This window comes from Octodon degus, unplaced genomic scaffold (assembly GCF_000260255.1).
Source record: "Octodon degus isolate 3935 unplaced genomic scaffold, OctDeg1.0 scaffold00114, whole genome shotgun sequence".
In the NCBI taxonomy this organism is placed as follows: Eukaryota; Metazoa; Chordata; class Mammalia; order Rodentia; family Octodontidae; genus Octodon; species Octodon degus.
This window is the reverse complement of record NW_004524690.1, coordinates 900,776-928,148: the sequence shown is the minus strand read 5'-3', so window position 1 is coordinate 928,148 and position 27,373 is coordinate 900,776. Positions and strand designations below refer to the sequence as shown.

The window sequence follows — 27,373 nt, the reverse complement described above, 5'->3', positions numbered from 1 at the left end:
AAACAAGAAGGATCACTATGAATCCAATCTGTGTAGCAAGATCTTGTACTAAATATATTAAACAACAATAACAACAACAACAATAATAATAATAAAATCCAACATTGAAGGACAGAGAAATATTTTCTCTGTAGTAGGCTAATGGCCACTCAGAATATCAAATTCTAGTTCCCAGAATTTATAAAGTAAAGGAATCTGCATATGTGATGAAGTCAAGTATTTTGACATGTTATCCTGAAGTAGTCAGGTGGGCCCAAAATGCTATTACACATAATGCTCATAAGAGAGAATCATAGAGAGATTTGAGATTCCAAAAGATAACAATGAGAGCATGAAAACAGAGACTGGCCATGTGTCCTTAAGACAAGCAACCAGTGGGTGCTGAAGCCACCAGAAAATAGAAGAGACAAATAATAAGGGCTTTATTTTGAATCGTGAGGATTATGATAATTTGTTATAGCAGCCTTGGGAAGTGAATCCGTTCATCTATTAGAGGGGTGCAGACCTTAAATGTTAGCTGAATAATAATCTACCTAAACATCCTTTCAGAAAATGAAAATAAAATGCTGTGTATTGATATTCACAAAATGACTGAAAAAAAAATTTGGGGAGTTGAAGGGGGTTTTAAAAAAAAAAGCAAGCTATGTCACGGAGTAGCACCAAACTCCCTCAAGCAAGGAACAGTACTCAGACGAGAGCAGAGGCTGGAAATGGACTTCCACAGCTTCCACAACTGCATGTGGCCCCATGTACTTTTGACTTTCAATATGAAGATTAAGAATCTGGTAGCTTCTTGTGTTCTTTATCCATTACTGCATGAAAGTGGCCATAAAAGATACTATAAAACACATGTACTAATAAACTAAAATAAAAATAAAAGCTGACAATATAAAAGAGAAATAGAAGATGCACATTATACAAAATTAGTATTTTCAAAGCAAAGAAATGTGTAATAATAAAAATTTCAAAGATAGAAAGCTGCCTAATTCTACAATAGAAAGAAGACCTAATGCTACAAGTAGAAAAAAAATTTCATATTTTAGGAATAATAGCATCATGTTTCATGAAAAGTACTACAGCTAGTAGTCAATATGTCAGTTTTTCTTTTAAGATTTTTTCATTTTCATAATTAGCTTGAAGTAATCTCCACTTAGGTCAAGATTTCTGTAAAAACTATTATTGGGAAATTCTACTTTTTACTAAATCAATAGATGGCTACCTAAGGTTCTTTACTATTCTGAGATTTTATCATTCTTACTCTGAATTGCTCTTCTCATAGTACTTAAATTCAGTTGATGGTACCCACGGAGACCTGTGTAAAATATATTCATAAACTGTGCTACAACCAAGTAGTTGGTAATAATTGTGACCTTGATATAAAACAAACTTCAGAGAATAATAATATGCTTACACTTTGTGACAAATATTTGGCAGGCAGATAAACTGGTATATCATTATGTTTCTCTAGATCTGCCAGAAAAGTGTTATTAAACACCTGGAGTACTGGACTAACTAAGTTTTAAAAATATTCATGTGTTGTGAAATTTGATAAACTGTTTGAAAAATTGGCAGTAAAATTCTTAGTCACATATTCTCATATTGTGTTTGGGATATTGAAAAAGTTATACTGATTAGCTATACATATGTCTACAATCTTTTTGAAGGATGGCAAGAAAATATTAAATACTCATATTTACTAAAGAAAAATCATTACATGTTCATTGTCCTTGAGATTAAATGAAAATCAATAAAAATTAATCTTAGGCAAATATTAATTCTGCATTAAATTTTCAAGAATGTGTATAATGGCAACTTAAAGCTAATTAAATATATCTTTTTCACTTGACACTTTTTGCAGTCTGAGTTGGATGCTGGTGCTAACAAATCTATTTCTGAAAGCATACTTTGCCAAAGATTAGAAAATATAAACATGCCCCAAGGATGCAGTCACCACCCTTCTATCAAACTGCACAGGAAAGTAGGACTGTGCTCTTCTCTTTTTCTGTATCAGGCTTTCAGAAAACCTTGTTATTCTAAATGTTGAATCGTTAATTAAACTTACGTCCTGACTCATAACTTCTGCAGAAAAAAACAGACACTGCATATGCTTTACAGACGGGATAATTCCAGAGACCATTGTTTTAGCCACTTTCACAACACTGGGACAAAATACCTAACACTACCAATTTAAAGAAGTTGTTCTTTTGGCTCACACCTTCAGAGGACTCAGTTTATGGCTGGCTGGCTCCAAGCCATAAACAGCATGGAGAAAGGACCCAGCAGAGCAAAGCATTCAACCCATGGGAACCAGGAATCAGAAACAGAGAAAGCAGACAGCAACAAGAATGTGCCCTTCCAGGTTCCATCTCCAACTAGGACCCAACTCCTAAGACCATATTCAGCTATAAACTCATCAACAGGTTAATCCATTGATGAATAGAATATTCCCATAATCCAGTCACCTTCAAAGTACCTCCTCTGAACACATGAGACTTTTAGGGGACACTTTTTGATTTAAACCATAATATCCACTTATGCTTTTCATAGTTGATAGGAGTGGTGCATAGTTTTCTGAGAGGTAGATGAAGATGATAAGGCCATGACTAAGCATCATTGTTTTTCTTTATATCTTATCTGTCAATGCTATCTTACTGTCTAAGATTGCTTAAAGTGTCTCTAGAAGTTGTATTAGTGTAGAATTGATAGGTGGCTGAATAGAGCTGGTCTAATACTGTGCATAAAAAATAATTAATTTTTAGAAAAGTTCTTCCTAACATGTCAGCTAACCTCTTGATCCAGTTAAGCCAGACTTTTTATACTATTTTCCTTATATATAAGAAAAAAAGCATGTACTGAGCCAGGCATGGTGGCACACACTTGTACTCACAGCACTTGGGAAGCTGAGGCAGGATGATCGCCATGAGTTCAAGGCAAGCCTATGGTACATAGTGAGTTCAAGGCTACTCTGAACTACATAACAAGACCCTGTCTCAAAAAAACAAAGTAAAACAAAACAAACAAACAAAACATCTACTAGTAACAGTCTTCCTTCCGATTCTACATTTATAATGCGCAGAAATCAACCCCTCTATTTCTCAGCAAAATTCCTCTTCCATTGTAACAGACAAATTGGCTTACTATAAATCCTGAAAAATTAATTTCAACGTTATCTCATTGTGAAGATTTTTTTTTCATTCATCCTAATGTAAATTCCCTTCCCTGTTTGAACAGTGGCCAGACCTTCAGTGGGTGGAATAATTCTATCTCAACTTCTTAACTTCAAACTTTATAATATTTTGTCTCTGTAGCATATCCTCCAAAACAGGTACTTTTATCTACTTATAGGGGGCCAAAATCTCCGTTAGTTCTAGAATTACATTATGGAACCAGGTGTTACGGTAGATAGTTAATTCTTTCTCAAAATGTATTACAATAAAGGTCAGCCAAATAGCTCAATGGATTAAAGCACCTGCTTAGGCAGACACAGGGGCCGGGTGTTCAATCCCTGGGCCTGCCCTGCCGGCCCCAACCCCGGGGTGTGCTGAGACAGCAATTGAGACTGGGCGTGGTGGCACACGCCTGTAATCCCAGCTCTTGGGAGGCTGTAAACAGGTGGAACACTATGAGTTCGATTTAGTAGTGAGACCCTGAACACCCTGTAGACCCTTTCCTAAAGTACAAAAAAAAAGTATTACAATAAGAAATGCATTGCTATTAATCCCCTCAGCATTCTCCTTCTTACTTTGAACATACTTATCCATATTTTCATCCCTTTTTGAAGTAGTTCAGTATCTTTCATTGTGGGATCTGTCTTGGTTGCCAGGATGTCCTGAATCAGTTCAAAATGTGCATCTTTCATGGTCATTTTGACTTTGGGGAAGAGTGAGAAGTCTCAGACTCGGTGAAGAGGTGAATGAAGACAAACCATGATCTCTCTTCATGTGCCTGCCTGTCCGTGGGACAGCACTTAGCAACATTGCTTCTGAAAATGCCAAGAGTGATGCACTCAGCGAGTTTGAGGTGGGGAGGGAGCAGAATGTATAGGGAGAAAATATTCACTGTATATTTCTATGGGACCTCACATTTTTTTTCTTCAAGTACAGAAAACTACTTTCATGTCTAGTAAGCTGACTTAGGCAAAAGTATCTTTACTTTTATAATTCACGCATATTTAGATACTAAATGTTATGATTATTTTACAATTATTATATATTAGGGAAGTCCTTAGTTTTAATAATATTATTTCATATTATTTCTTATAGGACAAAATGCTAGACATTGACAGCAATTGCTTGAAAAAAGAACTGAACTATTTTAAGAAACATTCATGTGCTGATAAAAAGGTAATAATGATAATGACTTAGAAAGTTCTCATAAAAAGTTCTATTTTTTGTGCCTCTGTTAGACTATACTGACTATATCAATAGCATTCCTTTGTTCTAAAGCATACAATTCTTACTGATCTGCTAAATTATATTTTTGTCTTCTTTTATACTACCCATTTTATAGTTTTATCCTTAATAGATAACTTTATTTTTCTGTTATATTACTTTGAAAATACCAGCACTGCTTCATTCAAAACCACATGTCTTTTTCTGCAATTTGCTATGCTGGAAAGACTATGAATGATTGCTTACACATAAATAAATGATAGGCAAAATTTAGTTGTAGACATATTGCAAAGCATTTTCAGTATTTCCTTAACTTTAAACCAGTATCATTTCTAGTTGGCATAATATTACAGTGTATAAAATCTCCAAAATATGCTTTATCTCTAGAGAAACTGCTTTGTTATTTGATAGTGTTTTTCAAACTCAGAAAAGCAAAATTAATTTCATGGCTTCTCATAATTATACATTATTTTTAATTATTGCTTTAAATATATAAAAACTTGTATTTTAGGTGATCTGGCCCTTATTTTTTAATACCAACTATTCATCCCTGGCTCTTAAAGATCATAAGTAATACATGTAAGAAAAAGCACACTTACCTTTCATCCTCCCGCTTCCAGAGCTTTTCCTTTAGATATGCTGTTTTATACTGAACGGACTTTATAATGTTTTCATCCATGAAAGATAAAGTCACACAAACTGAATAGTAAAAAGAGAATCTAAGAGTCAGATAATCAATAAACCGACATCTAGACACGTGGAGCTGTTCCCTAGGAGCTAAACAGTTTCAGCCCTGTTATCATCAGTCACGTGATTAACAGGAATAGGGTGCCCTTAAGGTGGTGAGGCATTACTCAGCAATGCAATTCTGGCTTTAGAAACCTTAGGAAAACTGTACATTCCTAATATTTTATTTCAACCACTGATCTGACTTTTTCCTGTGATAGGAAGCTGCTTTTCTGAATCGTGCTGCTTACAAGTTGGAGCAATTTGTTAAAATGAATATCACTGAGGATTTTGAGCTACACATATTAAAAGTTTCAAAGGGCACATTAAAAGTGATAAACTGCACCAAGGTAAGCTGGGACTGTTTAACAAAACACAAACTAGTGCTGTACTGAGATACTATCATTCTCTGATGCTTATATCCATTAATATAGAATTCTAAGTTTTGTGATCACTTAAAAGTTGAGACCTATTTACTGTAGAAGAAGAACATCTTGATTTGCAAAGTATGTATTCTTCCCCTTGACTAAGGAAGACAAATTTGTGAAAGAGGAATGAAAATAAATGAATTCTTCATTGCCATATTTAAAAGAAGCTAGGGTGATAAATTTGGAAAATAGTAAGTTTTTTATGTTTATAGCTTACTATGGTTTATATTATATCCACAGTAAATACATCCTGGTCAATAAAACAGGAAGCTAAATATAATGTATAACTATCTTAATATGTTAAGCCGAGGTATACAGTTCTGTCAATTTTCCTTTAATAATTTTGATACTAATAGGGTAAATGTTTCCTTATTTTCTACTAAAAGTTATGAATCAAAAACAACAAATCAAATTTTGAGGGACATCTTTTTTTGTTAGGCAATTATTTCTGCAAATTGGAGAAAAACACAGAATCTCCATTGGAGGACACTGAAAGGACTTAATGGCATAATTTGTATTATATGCTTAGTAGTGACAAGTTTTTAATATTTAAATAATATTTTTTATTCTTGCTGTTATTTCTGTCTTCAGGGATTTTACCAGCTGACATACAAAGTGTCTCTTGAAGTCCTTTACATCTCAAAAATTGTTTATGGTATTAAAAAATAAATTGTATTTGGCTTCACTTGCATATTGGTAGTTTCCAACAAAATGAAAAATGGACAAGATTATCTGTGAGCCATACTGACTGATGAAACTAGATTTTATTACTTGGAGAGCTTAATGAATTAATTAATTGTGGACCCTCACTACAGGAACAAAGTCAAGTCCTCTATAAAGTGATGCAGTGTATAACCTACACATCCTCCTGTGTACTTCAAGTTAACTCTAGTTTACTTAATAGCATTATATATACTTAATAGCATCTATAAATGCTGTGTGTTTGCTATGATACATGACAAGAAAATGTGCAGACATAGATAGTGCAAGTCCATTTCTTCCCAAATATTTTCAATTTGTTGTTAGTTGAATCTGAGGATGTGGGAACTATAAGTATGAAAGGGCCACTGTGTTTCTCCTGGTCAAACACAACTATTAAGTCAAGTAAAGTTCTACTTGTACAAAAATGTTTTCAAACTCTCACTGCAAAGAAGATGAAAATTTCCTTCTTATTTGTTTATAATCTTTGATATTATTTAAAAGAAATATTTTAGTGTTGCTAAGTATAAAGCTAAGAGAGATCTGAATGTATGGCTAAATTAAAAATAGAACAGATGAACTCAAAGCTTAGCCATTATGTTTATTTGACATGTGTCAATGGTGCTCATTTATACTTTTTGAGGCTCAGTTTTCTCATCTGTAAAATAAAGTGGAATCAAATTCAGAGGATTAAGTTGATATAAGGAAGTAATAATGCACTGAGCACAATACTTGACATACAAAATGCCCAAAAATAGTTAACACCCAAAAGAAGAAGTGCAATATTCAGAGGGTTCAGAAGAACATAGCAGTTTACGCAGAGCTGATCCCTTACATATCTGTGAAGTATGGTATCTCTTTGGTTACTGTGTGTGTACACATGGTATAAGTAAGCCTCTTTCAATATTCTCATCAGATTCTGAGAAGCAGTTTATAAACAGAAATCTGCCATCCTCTGGTGAAGTTTGATTTTGTGGTGGAATTTAGGGTATAAATTCAATAAGGAATTCCTTATTATATTGGTCAAAATAATCAGAATATTTTCAGTGTTAATTTTTCCTTCTTTTTTTTTTTTCAGAACTGGGATTGAACTCAGGCCCTTGCACTTGCCAGGGAAGTGCTTATTTTACTGAGTCATCTCCCTGGGCTTCCACTAAAATATGCTTTTAAATACTAAAATTTGATTAAATAATTGGCAGATATATCAAAATACATTTTGAGATGGGCATCTCACTGTTTGTAAAGGCTATCCTGAAAGCATGTTCCAGCATATCTAGCTTAAAATACCTTTGGTGAAAAATTAAACAGTATTTTGTGGTCCCTGTTGCAGGGTTCACATATTCCTTAAGTCTTAGAGCATGCATACCTTGATTTTCCTACATTTCAGTTATCACTAGTTAGAAATTGTAGGTTTTTTTAAATGTCATGCAATATTTTCCTGTATTATATCAGACTTTCAATGTAACCTTATATGCTTGAAAATATAGAATATTTTTAAAAATATATTATAAAAATGTAAAATTACAACTTTTTAATCTCTTTCTCTAGGAAGAAACTATTTTAAAGGAGCCAAAAAAGAATGACTGGTGTTTCCTAAAGACACTATTACAAAAAATAAAAACTTGTTGGAATAAAATTTTGAGAGGGAATTAAAGGACACTAGAAAATGAGTGGAATATGTGAACTGTGGTTACATCTGCTGATAACCTATCTGCTTATGCAATTTGGAGGGAAAGAAAGCCTCCTAGAAGTTACTGAAAACAACCTAGTAAAAATAATGAGGACAAATGAGAATTGACGTAGTACTAGAAGACTGACATAAACAATGGAATCTGAACACTGCAGCGAACAGACTGTTTCATAGGTATGTGGATACTTGTCAGTCAGTATTAAGTTTATACTGATTTTGTAAGACAATGACATAAAGTATCATGTGCAATAAAGCTTTTAAAACCTGTTTAAATATTTCAGAAGACATCAAATCTATGAAGTATTTAAAGGTATTAAGGATTAAATTAGCATTGTTTTATTATCAGAAGAATTTTATGGTCCATCATGCATCAGTGTACTGCATTAAGCATAAAAAATATTATCAACTACACTGGAGATATTTTAGGATTAACATTGATGGAAAATGCTCATGAAAATAAGAGAAGCATACATACTTTACAGAAGCAGCAACATAAAGAAGCCAAAAATACTTCAGAGAGATATTAAGAAATGTACTTAAATATGAACATATAACACAGTGCCTTTAATAAATGGTATAGCAAACATATTAGATGAAGATGATGGATCATTTCAGAAGATAGAAATTCACAGTCTAGGAATATTAAGCCTTAGTACTAAGTTACTTTTGTCATTTCTGTATAATAAAAGTTGTCTTAATAAATTTTCAACTTGGGAGGTATATTTTTAAGAGAATAATATATGTTAGCTTTTTAATCAATGGACTGTGTATATTTAATTTTGACACTATACTATAACTGTATATAAAAATATTTTCATACAGTATTACCAATGTTTACTTTGAATAGCATTTCTCCTTTGACAATAAATGACCTATGAATTCGCCCTGACAGATTAATGTTATCCCAAGAGAATTTTCAGTAGTGCTCCACTATCTGATCTCCCATGTCCATTGAATATATGACCTTTAAACTTTATTATTGAGACTAAGTATGCAGCCAGGATCCTAAAAACATATGAGTATGAATACTACTTTTTAATTTAAATTCTAATCTTTCAAAAGAAACCTTTCACTGAATCTTTTTAGAACCTGACTAGAAAGGACTGAAAATGGTCTTCATTCAATTATAAAGGGAATTAGAAACACTTTTCTAAGAAGCCAAATTTTAAAATGGCTCCCAACTTGCAGTTCACTGCATTTGCATCCTTCATAACCCTTCTCAGCTTTACTGTCATCTAGTTATGGATTGACTAGCTGTACCTGATTTATAAACTGTTCCAGTGATACCCTCAGTGTTTGAAGCCTACACTTTCCTGCCTCTTTTTACTTCCCCCAAACCATATGGAGTTTATCCCCAGGGGTACAAAAAAGGGGAGCCTTGCAGAGTCCTTTGAGTGGAACTCATTGACCTGGCCAATTAACAGGGCTTTGAGTCATGTATCTTTTCAATCACTCTTTATTCTAGAAAAGGGAGTTGAGTAAATTCATTAGAAGCAAATAGTAGATAATCTTTCTTCAGACGGATCCTTCTACATAGGCTGTTTCCACCATGATAGTCCACTACCCATATAAACTGGGTGCTTTTAGTAAGTCATTAACTACAAGAAACAAGGAAATTTAAATTTCTGAATTCACGGACTTGAAAGCTACATATAAACTTCCCTTACCAGTGCTGGAAAACTCCTAGTTTGTGACAAAATAAGGGGTAATGTTTTTAAAAACTTATTAAAGGAATTATTGGATTTTTCCCTTAGTTTTTGTCACTTGTGAATAATAGATTTGAATTTCAGAGAAAATTCTTATTCAGAATGGCTTATTCAATTAGCTTAAAAGCTATACTATTTGTTAAAGGCTTAGAAATATTATCTCCACAATTATGTTTGTATTTCCTTTATTATTTTCTGGCCTCTGGCAAAATAAGATAGTGGAAGGGAGGCTAATTAATCATTTTGTTATTATATTTTATTATCTCTAATTCCTCAATTTCAGAGATTTGTCATAATGGACATTTTCCTTCAAAATACATTAAATCAGTATATCTAAAGTTTTTCCTGTAAAATTCTTATCAATAAATAAAGCAAACAAACAAAATAGATGGGAAGATTCTGAGTGATGAGTCATAAATTTTCTCTTAGAGGTTCACAATTCATATAGCAAGTGGTCTGCAAGTTCATTCATAAAGCTTTTAGAAAGCTTAACATTGATGCAGTTTATTAGTGACTTTCCCATCACAGGACACATCAACACCCACAACTTAAAGGAAGAGAGGTTCGATTTGGCTCACATTCTACCTGGATTTAGTGCACTGTCTGCTGACTCAAAGGAGAACACATCATAGCGCCAGAATGCAGCGAAGTAGAATTGCCTGGTTCATGGTGGCAAGGAGGCCCAGAAGCCAGGTACCATAGTTAGCACACAAAGTCATGCTTTTATAACTCCTGGTTTGTCCTTTGAAAGGAATAACGTAATGAATATGCTTTTAGCTGGTGAAGTAAAAAAAAAAAAAAAAAAAAAAGAACTAACACCTGGAATGAAGGAGACATCACTGAGAGAACATAATGAAGGTTCCATGGACATTAGAAGGACAGTGAAGAGAGAATGAAACATTCTAAACCCACAAATTTGACAGCTTAGATGAAGTAAAACAACCACTTGAGATATAATTGATATAATTTGAATAAAAAATAATATTACAGAAACAATATATTAATTCACGATGAATTCATTGTTGAGTGCTACCAAACATGAGGAAAACCTTCTACCAACTTTCTACAACATATTTCAGAAGATAAAAACAGAAGAGATACTTTCTAATTATTTCATAAGGTCAGAAGTGTCCTAACATTAAATGCAGAGAAAGATGTTATAAGAAAACTATAGACTAATGTTTGTCATGAACCTACACTCACAAATTACCAAAAAGATATTAGCAAATTGAATGCAATAGTGCATAAAAACATTGTTAGTCATCTTGTTCATTGCTGGACACAGTAACAGCGTATCTAATGGATGTAATCTTGCTAATTTCTGAAATACTCTTTAAGCATTTCAATACATACATCTCAAATATTTTCTTCTCCCATAAACTACTGGTTTATTTTTAATGGTGCTAAGTTTTTTAGCAGTGACAATTCATTTGACCCTAACTTCACAAGTATTTCTTGTGAGCCAAAAATATAAGCTTTACTACTTTTTTCTGCTCTTGTTGCTTTTTTAAAAATAATTTTATTGAGAAACAAATAGCAATGTGACAGTTTCAAAGCTGATTACTAGCACAGTTTCAATAATTAGTACATTTCTGCTCTTGTTCTGATACTCATTATAAATCTGGCTAGATACAGGATCTCAGGATAAATCCTGAGGGGATTTCACTGACCTTCTCAGACCCAAAAGCTACAACTCTTGTTGCATAGGTCCTGCTTTACCTTGGTCTTGAGCATCCAGTAGAAAAGTATGAAGACGAAATATAGGAAGTAAACCATGCTGTTATGTTGAGCTGTGGGGGACTCAGGTCAACAATTTCTGACATTGCCAGTTAAACAGAAGACCCAGTGCTATTATGGGCTACTGGACTCTTTTAGAAAATTTTGCTGAGTTTATACACCTATAATATTCAAATAACGGAACTTAACAAAAAAAAAAGGTATACAGATGAATGTCCATTTTGTATCTGTGTATTCAAAGTGGTTGGGATAGATATATAGTTACATTCTCTTAATGAATAGAATGATTTGTTCTAATGGTGTTTGTAAATAGGATCTCAAGTCCACATCTTGTACAGCAATTAACCACTAAGAAGAATGTATGCAGTGTGTTAATTATTGAAACTGTCCTAATGATTTGATTTGAAACTGTCTCATTGCTATTTGTTTATCAATAAAATTATGAAAAAAAAAAGACCTCAAAAAAAAAAAAATCTGGCTAGAAAGCCAAGAGCATCCATGTCACAGATTGAATGTCTGATTGTCTCAAAACTTCCTCTACCTGATTAATTAGTACATTTCTCCTTATTTCAGTGTCCTGCAAAATCTCAGAGCACGGGCAAAATGCAGCCAAACTTTCTGCCAGAATGCAAGACACATAGCCTCTAGTCCAAATGCAAATAAATCTCTATTCCCAACTGAAACCTCTGAGTCTGCCTTTATTATTTTCATATTAGCATCTGGTCTTCTTTGCTCTGACCAGAAATACCCATCAGGCTCTGCTTATAGGATATGAAGTTTTCTCTACCCCGTATCTACAAATCTAAGTACCTCCTACAGGCCAGTTCCAGATTCTCCTAAACTCCATATTCAGGTAAAGACATAGCAATGACCTTATTTCTTCAGTGATTGTTTTCTGTATCAGAAATTTCTCATTGCTGGACACAGTGCCCGATACTCACACTTTAAAGGAGGTGAGGCTTAAGTGGGCTCACATTCTAAGGGGATTCATCCATGTGCGATCAGCTCCAAGGCGGAAACACTATGGCAGAAGAATGTGGTGGAGCAAAGCTGATGGGAAGCAGAGCTGGGGATAGTGAAGGGGGGAAGGGGGAAAGGGCTGTTGATACAGCTGTACCCAGAGCCATGGCAGCTCGACCCACCAGACACATCCAGAAATGTACTTTAATAAATCCCTTAGGCATTTCTTAACAATATCAAATTGATACATTTATGATTAACTGTCACAGGAGGTGAAATTTGGGTTCATATGAAAGTTCTGTTAGGGTTTTTTTTTTTTTTTTTTCAGAACCAGGGATTAAACTCAGGCCCTTGTGTTTGCCAGGCAAGCACTTATTCTACTGAGCTATCTCCCCAGCCCTTCTCAGTTAAGTCTTAAGATAGCTTTACAAGTACACTAAAGGAAATACTCTTCAGCATTAAGATAATGATCTGATTTTTGGAAAATTGATACATAAAGAACATATGCATCTGGGGTGCTATATAATGTTTTAATATATGTATACACTATTGTCTTAGTTACTTTTTACTTGTTGCTGGGACAAATACCCAACATTCAAAATGAAAGAATTAAAGGTTTATTTAGCTCACAGTTTGTGGAGGTTTCAGTTTATACTCTGCTGGCTCCAAGGCAAAAGACAGCAGTTCATGGCAGCAGCAAACAATGAAGAGCAGAGGAGGAGCAACAGCTGTGGCATTGTCCATCAAGACTCTCTCTACCTTCTACACTGACTGCAAAGACCAGCGCTCCATGGTGAAAGCTCCACATAGCTTCTCCCAAGACTGGGGCTTCTCCAAGGAAGCAGGGAAGGGAGGCCAAGAAGCCTTCCTCAATTCCTTTATATATACTTTTTGTGCCGAGTCACTCTGGGGCAGCCCACGGCCCTAGGGTAGAACTAATACAACTCCAGGTTGGGCCCTGCTTGCCTGCAGGGCAGGCCCCCAGGCCTGGCACTGCCAGAGCTGATTCAGCCAAGTTGACACAATATATTAACTACCACAACTATGTAATATTCTTAATAGGTAAATATATCTATTTCCATAAACATAATTTTTGGGTGAAAACATTCAAAATTCTTTATTTTGTAATATATATTATTGTTATCTCTCTCTCTATCTATCTATCTATCTATTTAATTTAGTACTGGGTCTACAGGGTGTACAGGGTCTCACTACGGAGAGTGGACTCATAGTGATCCTTCTGTTTTCAGCCTCCTAAGCACTGGGATTACAGACATGCGCCACCACACACAGTCTCAGCACACCTAATGGGCAGGGCTAGCACAGCATGCCAGGGATCCAACCCTGGCTACTGCACTCTGCCTAAGCAGAGGCTTTAGTCTACTGAGCTATCAAGCCAGCCCGTTATCTATATTTGTATGTGTGCATAAGAACACCAGAACTTCCTCCCTCTGTAACTTAGTATCTACTGACCAATCTTCCTCCATCCTGATAATTCTCAATGTGAAACATAAAATAGAAGAGTTTCTTTCTTAGTAGGTCATATTTACATTGATAGCCACTTTATGGACAGCTCAGGCCAGGAATGGTGGCATACACCTGTGATTCCAGCTGCTTCAGAAGCTGAGGCAGGGGGACTGCTTGAGCCCACGAGATTCAGGCTACTTTAGAGGAACTTGAGCAGATGTTATGACTCAGCTGTTTTGGCTCAGAGCTAAAGCCACATACCTACATAAACTTGTTAAAAATGAATCTGAAATGGCAAGGAAGTGACAAATTTTAATTAAGTTGGACACCAGAAAGATGAAAGGGAGGAAAAATATGCATACTAGTGAGTGAAAAATGGACAGATGAAGTAACAGAATCATAGAGACCATTCTAATCCATGTGAAATTTGCATCAAATCTTTTATCAATGTAACTTGGAGCGATTATCTGTCCTTTGCACATGGAAGTTCTATTGATATTACCATATATCAAAGAACGGCAAAGTCAGAGTCAAAGGCAAGCACATTTATGAACACTGTGTACTATCTTATGGAAGAATTAATGACTCATCTCCCTAAGAAGACAAAGTGACTCAGTCAACAGTAAAAAGAACTTAATTTCTAATGACTGTCCCTACAAAATACATAGGATTTTCAAAAGATGTTATTCATAAAGATGACAAATGACCACTAGATACACTTAACAAAACCTAGGTTGAAAATGTAAAACAGGTCAAGATAATCACTACTCTGTATTAATTGGGTTGTGTTTAGTTTCTAATATTCTTCAGTGTTTTCTATTTAAAGTATATGAGTCAATGGCTGATATGTTCTTCTATCTTTAAAAAACAGTAATGATAAGAGTAAGAATCAATCTTTGTATGATACAAGGAGAAAAGCCAAAACAATATTTACTAAAAGAACCATAAGAATATTCCAGTGCTTCACAGAAATATAGCCAAAGTAGCTCATATTGTTCAGATCAAAGAACCCCAAGAAGACATTCCTTCTACTGCTGCTTGCCTTTTCTCTACCAACAGGCAATATGCTTCTTGGTTGTATTCTACTAGGTTTGCTCCTAAGCACTGGGACAATGAAAATAAGAAAGTAGGAATGGTCAGATGTTTAACTTGTGGTGGGCTGAGAAGCTCCCTTTTGAACATTTCTGCAGCATTCAGGATAAAGAGAAATTCTATTAAAAATCATTTTTGTCATAAGTTGTTACTGTATACATATCAGCCTTTCCAAAAAGTATCAATTTCAGGGCAAGAGCAGAATTACATCTTATTTATGCTCTCGATCTTCATTATTTCATAGAATGAAGTTCACATAAGGCATTTCATTAAAGGATAAACATTTAGTTTTGTGCATGTTATACTATTAATTGGCATAATCACTTGTTAACTAGCTCCTATTTATTTATTTATTTATTAATTTTTAAAAAAAATTTTGCCATAGTTTTATTGATAAACAAATAGCAATGAGACAGTTTCAAATCAAATCGCTAGGACAGTTTCAGCAATTAACACATTGCATACATTCTTCCCAGTGGTTGACTGCCATACAAGATGCGGACATGATATCCTATTTACAAACACCATTAGAACAAATCATTCTATTCATTAAGAGAATGTAACTATATATCTATCCCAACCACTTTGAATACACAAATACAAAATGGACATTCATCTGTATACCCTTTTTTTGTTAAGTTCCGTTATTTGAATATTATAGGTGTATAAACTCAGCAAAATATTCTAAAAGAGTCCAGTATCCCATAATAGTATTGGGTCTTCTGTTTAACTGGCAATGTCAGAAATTGTTTACCTGAGTCCCCCACAGCTCAACATAACAGCATCGCTTTATTTCTTATATTTCATTTTTATACTTTTCTTCTGGATGGTTAAGACCAAGGTAAAGCAGGACCTATGCAACAAGAGTTGTAGCTTTTGGGTCTGAGAAGGTCAGTGAAATCCCCTCAGGATTTATCCTGAGATCCTGTACCTCAGATTGTAGAACCTTTGTCGGTGTCAGTCATGTGGATGAGTCACGGCCATTGCTTGGCCAATGTGCTCTCTGTGAAAGCCTGAGAGAATGTTTTCTCTCCATGTGACTCTCCTTAGACACACTCTACATCATCAATCACTTTCCTCTTTGGCCCCATAATCTCCTTGATCAGAAAATTTGGGACACTACCGAGTTCCATGACGTTACAGTACAAGTTCTCATATGTTCTGAGTCTTAATTGACCTTAGAAGGCTAGGGCCAAAATGTTGGCTTTCCTTGCAGCCCTCCTTTTTCTCTAATTTTGGTCTGCAAACTTAGGTTGTTAACCATCCAGAAGACAAGCTTGTTGTTATTATCGAACAACTTAGACTGTTAAGCTTAACCTCACTATCTGTCTGCATATCAAACATCTTAGGCATAATATGGAACAGGTTTTTTTCATTAAGTATTGATATGTTGAACTTTAAGTCCCTACAGAATATGATAAAAAACATTTAAAAATTAGAATATATTTTAAAAATAAGCATAAAGAATCATATACTTCTCATGTTTGCACATAAGTCAAAATATCTCACCATATACAACCTTGAAGCAGTACAGTCCCACAATAATCCTTTTCCTGTCTCTTGCTTTCATTCATTACCCCCTTCTTCTTGAACAACCATCTACCTGAGAGACATCATAGCAGTAACTGGCGACTAGCTCCTATTTAAATAACAATACTCTCAAATTTAGACAATATTAACAGTCTAGATGATTGGGAAAAGAGGTTTTTTCTTAAAAGAGAATATAATCTCCTGAATTGATATATATTTAAAATGAAAAATTAAAGCAGTATTTCACATATTAGGCAATATGCCTAAGTGATACTGAAGATTTATGGTTGTGTGCAAAATATTGCAAAGCAGAGAGAGGATTCAACATAGGTTAAAGAAAGAGCCAGTCTGGAACTACTCAGAGAAAATCAACTTAAAATGCAGGTAATTGGAGGAAAGGGAGAGCATACATCCTGATGCCAAAACCAATCTGAAATCAGAGACTTGAAGATCAAGAAAAAATAGACATAAGACTTAAAAATTGGTGAACCCATCTATCGGGGTCCTGGGGGCACCTGTGTGCCGAGCAAGAATGGCTGGAAGAGGAGGTCTCCAAGAAACTGATGGACTACAAAAGTATAGCTAACATCATCCAAATGAGATAAATTTGGGGCATTGGGCTCAGTGCCTCTTTTGCCTTACTCCATACAGAGGACACGGCAGCCTGGCAGCAAACTTCATGGGACCTGCTCCCTCTCCAACAGGTCACCAGCTCTATTTTGTCATATACCTGAAAACCCTACTGACAAGGTTAGGGACCAAAGCAGAGGTGATCCATGACCCTTCCTGCCCTGAAACTAGGAGCTTGTGAGAGGGAGACTGACACATAGGATATAAACAGCACTGCCTTGCCAGCCTTGCCGCCAGGTATACTGAGATGGAGATTGAGACTGGGCATGGTGGTGTGCGCCTGGAATCCCAGCACTTGGGAGGCAGTAAACTGGAGGACTGCTACAAGTCCAGTCTAGTAGTGAGACCCTGAGCACCCTGTAGACCCTTCCCTAAAAAATACAAATAAATAAATAAAAATAAAAAATACACCTGTAGCCACCCCCCCCCACACACACACATGGGAGAGGATACTAAAGCAGGCCCCAGCAGCCTTGAGCTGTCTTCAAGATGGGCATCAGAAGCAGGGAGTCAAGCTGGGGCGTGCAATAGCAGTGGTGGCAAATAAAGTGAGTAGAATATACAACCCCTCCTGCCCTGTGACCAGTAGCTTAAGAATTTAAGCAAGCTTGTACTGTGGCACAGCAAGGAGTGGGAGGCAGGCACTCCCCCCATTGGCAGAGGAGAACAAAGTGTGTTGGGGGGCTGACTCAGCAGTGGCAGTAGGAGCAGTGTCAGGGTCCTGAACCCCACCCCACCTGTCCCGCAGCAACAGTCAAGAGAGGACAGAGATGTGTGGTGAAGTGGAACAGAGAAGGCTGTCTGAGCAGGAGGCACCAACTATACATAAGCAACAGCTTCAGCCTGTCTCTGTCTAGGGTGCCTCAGCAAATGTGAGTGACACAGAGACACATGAGACTTTTGTTGTTGTTTTGTCTATGTTAAACTCTTTATTTTTATTCTACCTGTAGTCTACTCATCTTCTCTCTTTATGCAACTATCTATCTTGATTTTATGGTATTTTCATGTGAGTGAACACTGACTCTGGTCTTTCTGGTCCACTTGATAATTTTTGGCTTTCTTATTTATTCTCTCTCTCCTGTCCTCTTCTCTAGTTCCCCAAAGATTGGGTGGTAATCATCCTATGTCCTCTACAATTGCTTCTACTATATTTCTCTTCATTTATGTTTTATTCCCTATTCCTCTTAATTTCCCCACCACAGTATAAAATCACTCCACGAAGGGAAACTCTTTGCATACAAGTTCCTGAAGAATGCTGGATTTTGCTATATAACTGTAGATCTTGGCCCTATGGTTAAAGATACCAAATTAATAGTTACCACAGATTGTCAGGTTCTAGGCTATACTTGATGCTACTGCTAACTGTACTGCTTTATCCAGGATGTTGTACCTTTTCTAATCAGTTTTTTTTTCCCTTGTATAACACCAGGAATCAGGTCATAACCGGATAATCAGGTCTAATACCATAGCACCAGGTGCTGAGGAAACAGCTACCTCTCATCCTTAATAAACTGGAAAGGTAGGATATTGGAATGGACACAAAGACCAAGAATCACCTACACCTAGAAGACGTCTCTGTGAGAGATACATTCCCTAGAGAAGTCTCGATATTAGTGATAAAATGTACCATAAGAAACTTACAAGCATCAACATAGAAAACAAATTTTAAAAAAATAACAGGATTCAGAAGCAAAAGTACAACCTTAACTCTAGCCAACCCAGGACAAATCCAGGTGAGAAAGAAATACAGAAAATCAGAAGCCAACCACCTCAATTTTCTGGAATGCTTGCATTGAACAACAACAACAACAAAATAATAATAATAAAAATGCTATAGAGGAAATCAGAGAAGATACGATCTCATAGTTAAAAAAGACATGATGACCATAATGAAAACTTGCTCGGCAAACTTGAAGTAGATACAGATTTTTAAAACTTGAGCACAGGGAAAATAATGGAAATCATGAATGCCCTCCAACAGAGGAAAGAAATAGAATTCATTAACCATATTCAAACAGATATCTAGATGTCCATTAAAAATTTCATTGAAAGTTTACAAAACCAACTAAATGAAAGTGAGGACAGAATATCAGACCTAGAAGACATGATCATGGTTAATGATTATAAAAAGAAAGATCTCTTACAAATAGCAAGGGACCATGAAAAAATCTAAAAGCTGCAAAATGAGCCAAAGAATATGGAATATGGCACAGTCAATAAAAAAACAGGAGTCAGCATAAACGGCATTAAAAAAAATCTGTTCCCAGAAGTAATGACAGAAAACTTCCCAACCATGGAAAGACAATTTGACATAAAGTCAGTGAGGCATATAGAATTCCAATTAAGAACAAAATGAATCTACATTAGAGCATATAATAATCAAAATTCAAGAAATTAAGCACAGGAACAGAATATTAAAAGCTGTTAGGGAAAAGAAATATATTACCTATAAAGGAAAGCCCATCAAAATTACGACAGATTTTTCAACACAAAACCTTAAAGACTCTGGAGCAAAATATTTCAAGTTCTGAAAGAAAATAAGGTTCAACCCCGGTCAATGCACCCTGAAAAACTATCTTTGAAACTCAATGAATAAGATACTTCTATGAAAAACAACAAAAGAGAAATGTATGGCCACCAAACCAGCACTCCAAAATGTTCTGGATAGTTTAGAAAGAGACAAAACTACAACCTCAAAAATGCCAATTGAAAGAATTCACCAGCAAGACAAACAATTAAAGAGAGAGGGAAGACAGGGAACCATCAATAGGAAAATGAATAAACAGGCATAAGCCAATATATATCAGCTATAGCCATCAATGTAAATAGTCTCAATTCACTAATCAAAAGAAACAGACTGTTAGAATGGATCAAAAAATAAAATCTAACAAAATTCTGCATATCAGAAACATATTTAAATAAAAACTAATCCATAGACTTAAAGTCAAAAGATGGAAAACAGTACTTCATGGGACAAGAACCCAGACGTAGCCATTCCATTTGCCACACAAAGTGAACTTCAAGCCAAGACTGATCAAAACACAGGGTCACAATATACTTGTTAAGGAAAGTCTCCAGAGGCTGGGGATATGGCTCAGCAACACAGCACCTTGAACACATGATCATGTTTAGCGATCACAAAAAAGATAAATCATAAAGAAAGTTCAATTCCTGCAAACACAAAAAAATACAGAAAACTCCAAGGTGAACAAACAATCACGATACATATATACACAACAAATACAGCTGCACCCAACTATATAAAACAAATTTTAATGGACATGAGAAATACAAGAGCACAAAACAACTGTAATGGAGGACCTGGAAACCCACTATCACAACTAAGTAAGACAAAAGAAAAAGAAAAAGAAAAAGAAAGAAAGAAAGAAAGAAAGAAAGAAAGAAAGAAAGAAAGAAAGAAAGAAAGAAAGAAAGAAAAATCAAGTCTGAATCAAACCTGTGAACAAAAGGATTTAGTAGATGTGTACAGAATATTTCAGCCCACAACATCACAACACACATTTTTCTCAGTAGAACAAGGGACATTTTCCAATACAGACCATATACTACCTGTAGAATATGCTTAAGTAAAAGCAAATGAATCGAAATTATCTTATGCATATTATGTGACCAACATGCAATGAAATTGGAAATCATTGGCAAAAGAAGCCACAAAATTCCATAAAAATATAGAAATGAAATAACCAATGGGTCACAAATGAAATTAAGGAAGGAATTAAACAGTATCTACAATTAAATGATAATGCTGATAAAAGATACCAGGACTTATAGAACACAATGAAAGCCACCCTAAGAGGGATATTTACAGTGGTGAATTCTCAAGAAAAAAAATGCTGGCACCACATTCTGTGTCAGCCCTGCCCCTGGGTGCTGAGCCAGCAATGGAGTCCAAGTGTGTTGGCACATGCCTGTAATCTCAGCACCAGGGAGGCTGAAAACAGGAGGATTGCTATGAGTCCAAGCTGCATAGTGAGACCCTGTACTAAAAAACCTCAAACTTCTAGAAAAAGAACAGGTTAAACCCAAAGTTCTTAAAAGGGAGGAAATTATAAAGATCAGAGTGAAAATTAATGCAATGGAGACTAAACAAACAATACAAGCAATGAATCAGAGAACTGTTTGAAAGATTACATAAAATTGAAAAATCTTAGCCAACCTTATCCAAAAAGGTAAGAAAATCCTCAAATTTATGCAATTAGGAACAAAAAGGATAAAGTGACAACAGACGGCAGAAATCTAGAAAATTCTCAATACTTCGAGAAATTTAATAAGATAGAAAACAAAAGAAATAGACTCCTAGATGCACATGAATTAACAAAGCTGAATCAAGAGGATATAAAAGTTCTATAAAACTCGGTATCAGTGATGTAATTAAAAACTTCTCAGCAAAGAAAATGCAAGGTCCTGGTAGATTCTCTGTGGAATTGTACAAGCAGTTTACAGAAGACCTAAGGCTATTACAAAGGCTAGGCATATATCTCAGGAGCATAAGCACTTGCTTAGCAAGCACAAGCGCAAGTTCCTGAGTACGATTCAATTACTGGTATAAAAAACAAAACCAATGCCATTACTCCTCAAACTGTGTAATAAAATTGAAAAGGAAACAATAACCCCAAAGTCATTCCTAGAAGTACATGTATCATTGATACCAAACCAGAGAAGGACCCAACCAATAAAGCGAAGTAGTGCAGGACAATCTCCCTAATGAACATAAATGCAAAAATCTTCAATAAGATATTGGGAAACAATGCAGCAAGAAGATTGTCACCCGTACCAAGTAGGATTTATTACAGGGATGCAGGAATGGTTCAACATACTCAAATCAATAAATACACAATTATCAATAGAGGAAAAATTAAAAACCCTGATCACTTCAATAAATACAGAAAAAGCATTCAACGAACTCCAACATCCATTTATGCTAAAACCTTATAGACAATTGGAATAGATGACCATTGTCTCAATCTGATAAAAACCATTTGTGACAGACCAACAGACAACATCATACTGAACAACATCAAACTGAAACCTTTCACTCTAAAATTAGTAAGAAGAAAAGAATGTCCACTATCACCATTGCTATTCCGTTTAGTTCAGGAAACATTAGCCAGAGAAGCTAGATAAGAGAAAGAAATAAAAAGAATAAGGACAGGAAAGGAAGAAGTTAAATTATCATTTGCCAATGATGTGAAACTCTACATAAAAAATCCTCAAAGTTCCAACAAAAGACTTCTAGATTATAATAACCATATTCAGGCATGTAGAAGGATACAGTTAACACTCAAAAATTCATAGCATTTCTGTACACAACAAATTCATTGAGAGATAAATTAAGGAAACAACACCCTTCATGATAGCATAAAAAAGAAATATGAGGGGCTGGGGAGATGGCTCAGTAGGATAAGCACTTCCCTGGCAAGCGCAAGGGCATGAGTTCAATCCCCAGTTTGGCAAAACAAAACAAAACAAACAAACAAAAAAACAAAACAAATCCATCTATCAAAGGAAATAAAAGATGTATATACTGAAAACTAGAGTACAATACTATAGTAAAGTGTTCTGCAAAAGGAGATTGAAGAGGTTATAAGCAAATGGAAAGATATCCTTTTGTCTTAGGCAGGAAAGAATAACTGAGAATGGCCATAATCCCGAAACTGTTTTACAGATGTTGTGAAATCCCAATTAAAACACCATTAGTATGCCTCATAAAAGTAGAGAAAACATTTCTAAAATTCATTTAAAATCAGAAGAGATCAGAAAAGCAAAAATAATTCCAGTCAAAGGTAATCCAAGAGTCATCAGAATCCTTGACTTAAAATTGTACTATAGAGCTACTGTGATAAAAACAGCATAGTACTGGCAAAACAAACAAAATTGACCTAAGGATCAATGCAACAGATTAGAAGACACAGAAACATGGCCAGGGCGATAGCTCAGCAGTCTAAAGTGCCTGCTTAGGCAAGCTCAGGCAGGCACAGGGCACTGTGGTCGGACCCCTGGCACCACATGCTGTGCCAGCCCTGCCCTCAGGGTGGGTTGAGCCAGCCAGAAAAGAAAAAAGAAAAAATAGAAGATACAGAAACAATATCAAATACACTTAGCCACCTTATCTATAACCTGGGGCCAAATACATTTACTGGAAGAAAGATAGTACCTTTAATAAATGTTAATGGTAAAATTGTCTCAACTGCTTCAGACTAAAACTAGACCCATGTCTATCAGCATACACTACACTAAAATCTAACTAGATCAAACAGAAACATTAAATTTTCTGGAAGAGAGAATAGGCAGAACTGTTGAAGACCTAACTGTAGGCAAAACTTCCTGAATAAAACTCTAACTGCATAGGAAATACTACAAAGAATCAACAGCTAAGCTCTCATCTTATTTTAAAAAAAAAAATTACCTAGAAAAATAAATCTGTAAGAGTGAAAAGACAACACATACAGTGCAAAATATTTTAGTCACTTGTTCCTCTGATAAAGGACTAATCTAAAACATAAATAAGTGAAAAGAATCACAGACTCCAGATTTAAAGATCCAATCCAAAAATGGGCAGCTGAGATGAATATCCACTTCTCAGATGAAGTAGTACAAACAGCAAGTATATGTGAAAAAATGTTTAAATCATTGGTTATTTAAAAGATGCTTATTAAACAGTGCTGAGACTCCATCTCAGTCCAGATCAAATGGCTATTATCAAGAAACCAACCAAAACTAAATGCTGGAAAGGCTGTGGGAAAAGCAAACACTTCTCCATTGTTTTAGTGGGAATGCATATTGGTGCAACCACTGCAGAAGTCAGTGCGTAGATTCCTCCAAAAGCTAGGATTAGGGGACCCATTTGACCCAGCTATTGCCCATCTTGGTATTTTTCCAGAAGAATAAATGCATCACACCACAGCAATATATGAATACCTGTTTATTGCAGCAGTTTTTAACAGTTACATGTTGGAAACAACCTAAATACCTATCAATCAATGAAAGGATTAATAAACATGTGGTCTTTTTATATAATGAAGATGTGGTCTTTTTATATAATATATACTAGTCAGTCACAAAGAAGGGTAAGCTAGAGACATTTATAGCTAAATGGATGGACCTTGAGACCACATTCTTAAGTGACATAAATGTGAGAAACTGGAAGCATAAATCAGAATCAAAATGATAATAGATATTGTGAAATAGGAAAAATTGTTTAAAAGGAGGATAAGGGGGGATGGAGAAAGGACAGAATGAAAAAGAAAAAATGAGAAAAGATAAAATGGAAACAAAGTTTTGAAACTAAAAAAAAAAAGGGTTTAAAGTTAAAAGCAGGGAAAGAGGAAGTAAAGAGGAATCAAACCATATCATTATGTACAGGTACAAACTCTCTATGATAAATGTGATTAGTTTGTGTATCTAAATTATACCAATAAATTTAATAACAAAAAATAAAATGATAGTAATCAGATGTATGTACAGATGTATATACAGATATGTACAGATATAACAGAAGAACTTGTTATAATAATGAAACTTTTTAAAATAAATATGACATAATAGAGTCAACAGTACTCAGTGTACAAGAAACAGTACATTAGGAAGGAAAACTCCTACTGGGACAATTAGTATTTTTCTTATGGAGGTAAAACACTTAACAAAAGCTATTTTTTGTAATACAATATATTCATGTATATATATGAATTAAAAACAAAAATAGGTAGGGCTGGCCAAATACCTCAGCAGATTAAAGTGCTTGCTTAGGCAGACACAGGGGCCAGGAGTTTGATCCCTGGGCCGGCTGTGCAGGCTCTGCCCCCAGGTGCACTGAGAGGCCAGTGAGACTGGGAATGGTGGCACGCGCCCATAATCCCAGAACTTGGGAGGCTGTAAACAGGATCACCAGGAGTCCGATCTACATAGTGAGACCCTGTAAATCCTGCCCTAAAAAAAAAAAAAAAAGGTTAAAAAAATAGGCAAGGGAGATAGCTCAGCAGTATAAGCATCTGGTTGGCAAGAACAAGTTCCTAAATTTAATCCCCCAGTACTGCAAATAAATAAATAAGCAAAAATTAATTTAATGAATAATTTACAAATATTAAGTGCTTTAATATTACTATCAGCCTGGTCCCCAAAAGTAAATTCATCTAATTTTAAGATATTAATATAATTACTAACATGATAGAACATAGCAATTTTATAATTTTATTAAGTTTCATGTTGTAAAAGTTATGCCCATATCATAGCTGGACATGTTAGCTTAGGTCTACAATACCAAGCGTTGAGAGGCTGAGGGCAATTTTGAACTCAGCTTGGGTAATTTAGTGAGATACTATTTTAAAACAGCAAATGCCTGGGGATGTAGCTCACTGTTAAGATGGTCCTGGGTATAATCACAACATCTCTCCCATCCCATCACCACACAAGCAGCATCCTAGCTATATAGCTAGTCTCTTAATGAGAAAGATTTGTACTAATAGCATTTAGACAAGATATCATGTCTGCATGTTGTACTATGAATAACTACTATAAAGACAATATGCAATGTATCCATTATTGTAACTGTCCTACTGACCTGTTTTGAAACTGTCACATTGCTATTTGTCTCTCAATAAAATATAAAAAATAAAATAAAATTGAAGGCTAATGTTAAATTACCCTAAAGCCCCCTCTAGTGGCCAAGAAAGTAATTCACAGTAGCTAAGGCAGTGAATAATATTGAAACTTTTCTAAATGAAACTAAAAATAAATGTGGCTATCAATAACTGTTTTAATAATTCTACACAGTTGTATTCACTTATGTAGTTAGAAAAAATAAACCTACCTCAGTACTAAAAATACACTTACATATAAAATTCATTATGTATCCAGTGCAAATATTCCAAGAGAACTGCAGGTTTATATCTACGTATTTCTTGTATTATGTATTCACTCCCCAGGCTTCTACTCCTGGTAGAATCATTCACTTACAGCAGAGGAAAGGTGCACCAATGAAACATGTCTGATACATCCACCTTTTTATTAGAAACAACTCCTTTCTAAAATGTAAAATATGGCCTGAGTCATTAAATATTCACTACAAATAAAACTGCAGTACTTAACTAGAAACCCCCACATTTCCTATCAACCCTAACATTTTAAATTCATGCACTTTACTGAGTGAATGCTTCTTTTCATTAAATATGTGTAACAAAAGCATTTAAAATACTTTGCAGAGGGCCAGTCAAATAGCTCAGTGGATTAAAGTGCCTGCAAGCAGGCTTAGAGGCCCTGTGTTTGATCCCCAGGTCTGCAGTGCCAGCCCCACCCACGGGGCATGCTGAGATGGCAACTGAAACTGGGTGTGGTGGCGTGTGCCTGTAATCCCAGCTCTTGGGAGGCTGTAAACAGATGGATCACTATGAGTTCAATCTAGTAGTGAGACCCTGAACACCCTGTAGACCCTTCCCTAAAACACATACAAAAAATAAAATGCTTTGAAACCATAAAACTTTCAATCCAATAAAATATCATTTAAAAACAAAAAAACTGATTGAATTTTAGATATAGAAGAAAACCTACTTTCTCATACTAAAAATATGTTTGAGTTTAATATTTATTATTTTCAAGATGTTCCTTTCTGCATGTCTAAAAGACAAGATATCAATAAATAAAAACTAGCATTTTTGTACTTCATGTCTTTATTGAATTGGTTCAAAATGAATATATAAAAAGCACAATATACAGGAAACAGTAGTCACAATAATGTCTTTCACGCTAATTTTCAGGATAATATATAAGTGATTTTTTACATTTTTAACTTAAGCTTACAATAAGTTTTCATTCTACCATACTGGAAATACTTGTGCAAATAAATAAAAATAAAATAAATGATGCATAGAATTATTGTGTAAACACTATTGCACAACAAATCAATGTGAGACTAAAATATGCAAGTAATATAAAATCCACTGATTTCATATTACATGTTTCATAAGTCATATTTCACCTCTTTACTACTTATAATAATCTCTGGGCTATGGAATTGGATGATTGCGTACTAAGTCATTTCCAAGTAATAGAGTATAACATTTACTTAGTACCGAAAAATTCAGTGAGAAACAAGCATGTGCCAATTTATTTAAGCTCACTTAACTACCCATTTCTTGAGCAGAAAAAAGCAGGTATGTGGTCTTAGAAACATATTTGAAAGAAAACAGTGTTCATTCTTAGAAAAACACAATTCTAAGTCCGTCATAAGGTGTATAACAATTAAAGAATAGAAGTGATTGAAATAAAAATCTAACAGGTACATTAATTTTCTAAATTAATTAC

General features: G+C 35.0%; 1 protein-coding gene across 2 annotated transcripts in view; it reads left to right on the top strand.

Annotated features, from left to right (window-relative positions):
• The window catches only part of Il7 (interleukin 7), a 29,688-nt gene extending 21,479 nt beyond the window's left edge, over positions 1–8,209 (top strand). For both annotated transcript variants that reach the window (XM_004639751.2, XM_023699601.1), the window contains 3 exons: positions 4,263–4,343; positions 5,339–5,467; positions 7,793–8,209. In XM_004639751.2, the coding sequence (XP_004639808.1) occupies positions 4,263–4,343; positions 5,339–5,467; positions 7,793–7,897 (315 nt within the window). In that variant the 3' untranslated portion in view covers positions 7,898–8,209. The remainder of the gene's footprint in view (positions 1–4,262; positions 4,344–5,338; positions 5,468–7,792) is intronic.
• The last annotated feature ends 19,164 nt before the right edge of the window (positions 8,210–27,373 follow it).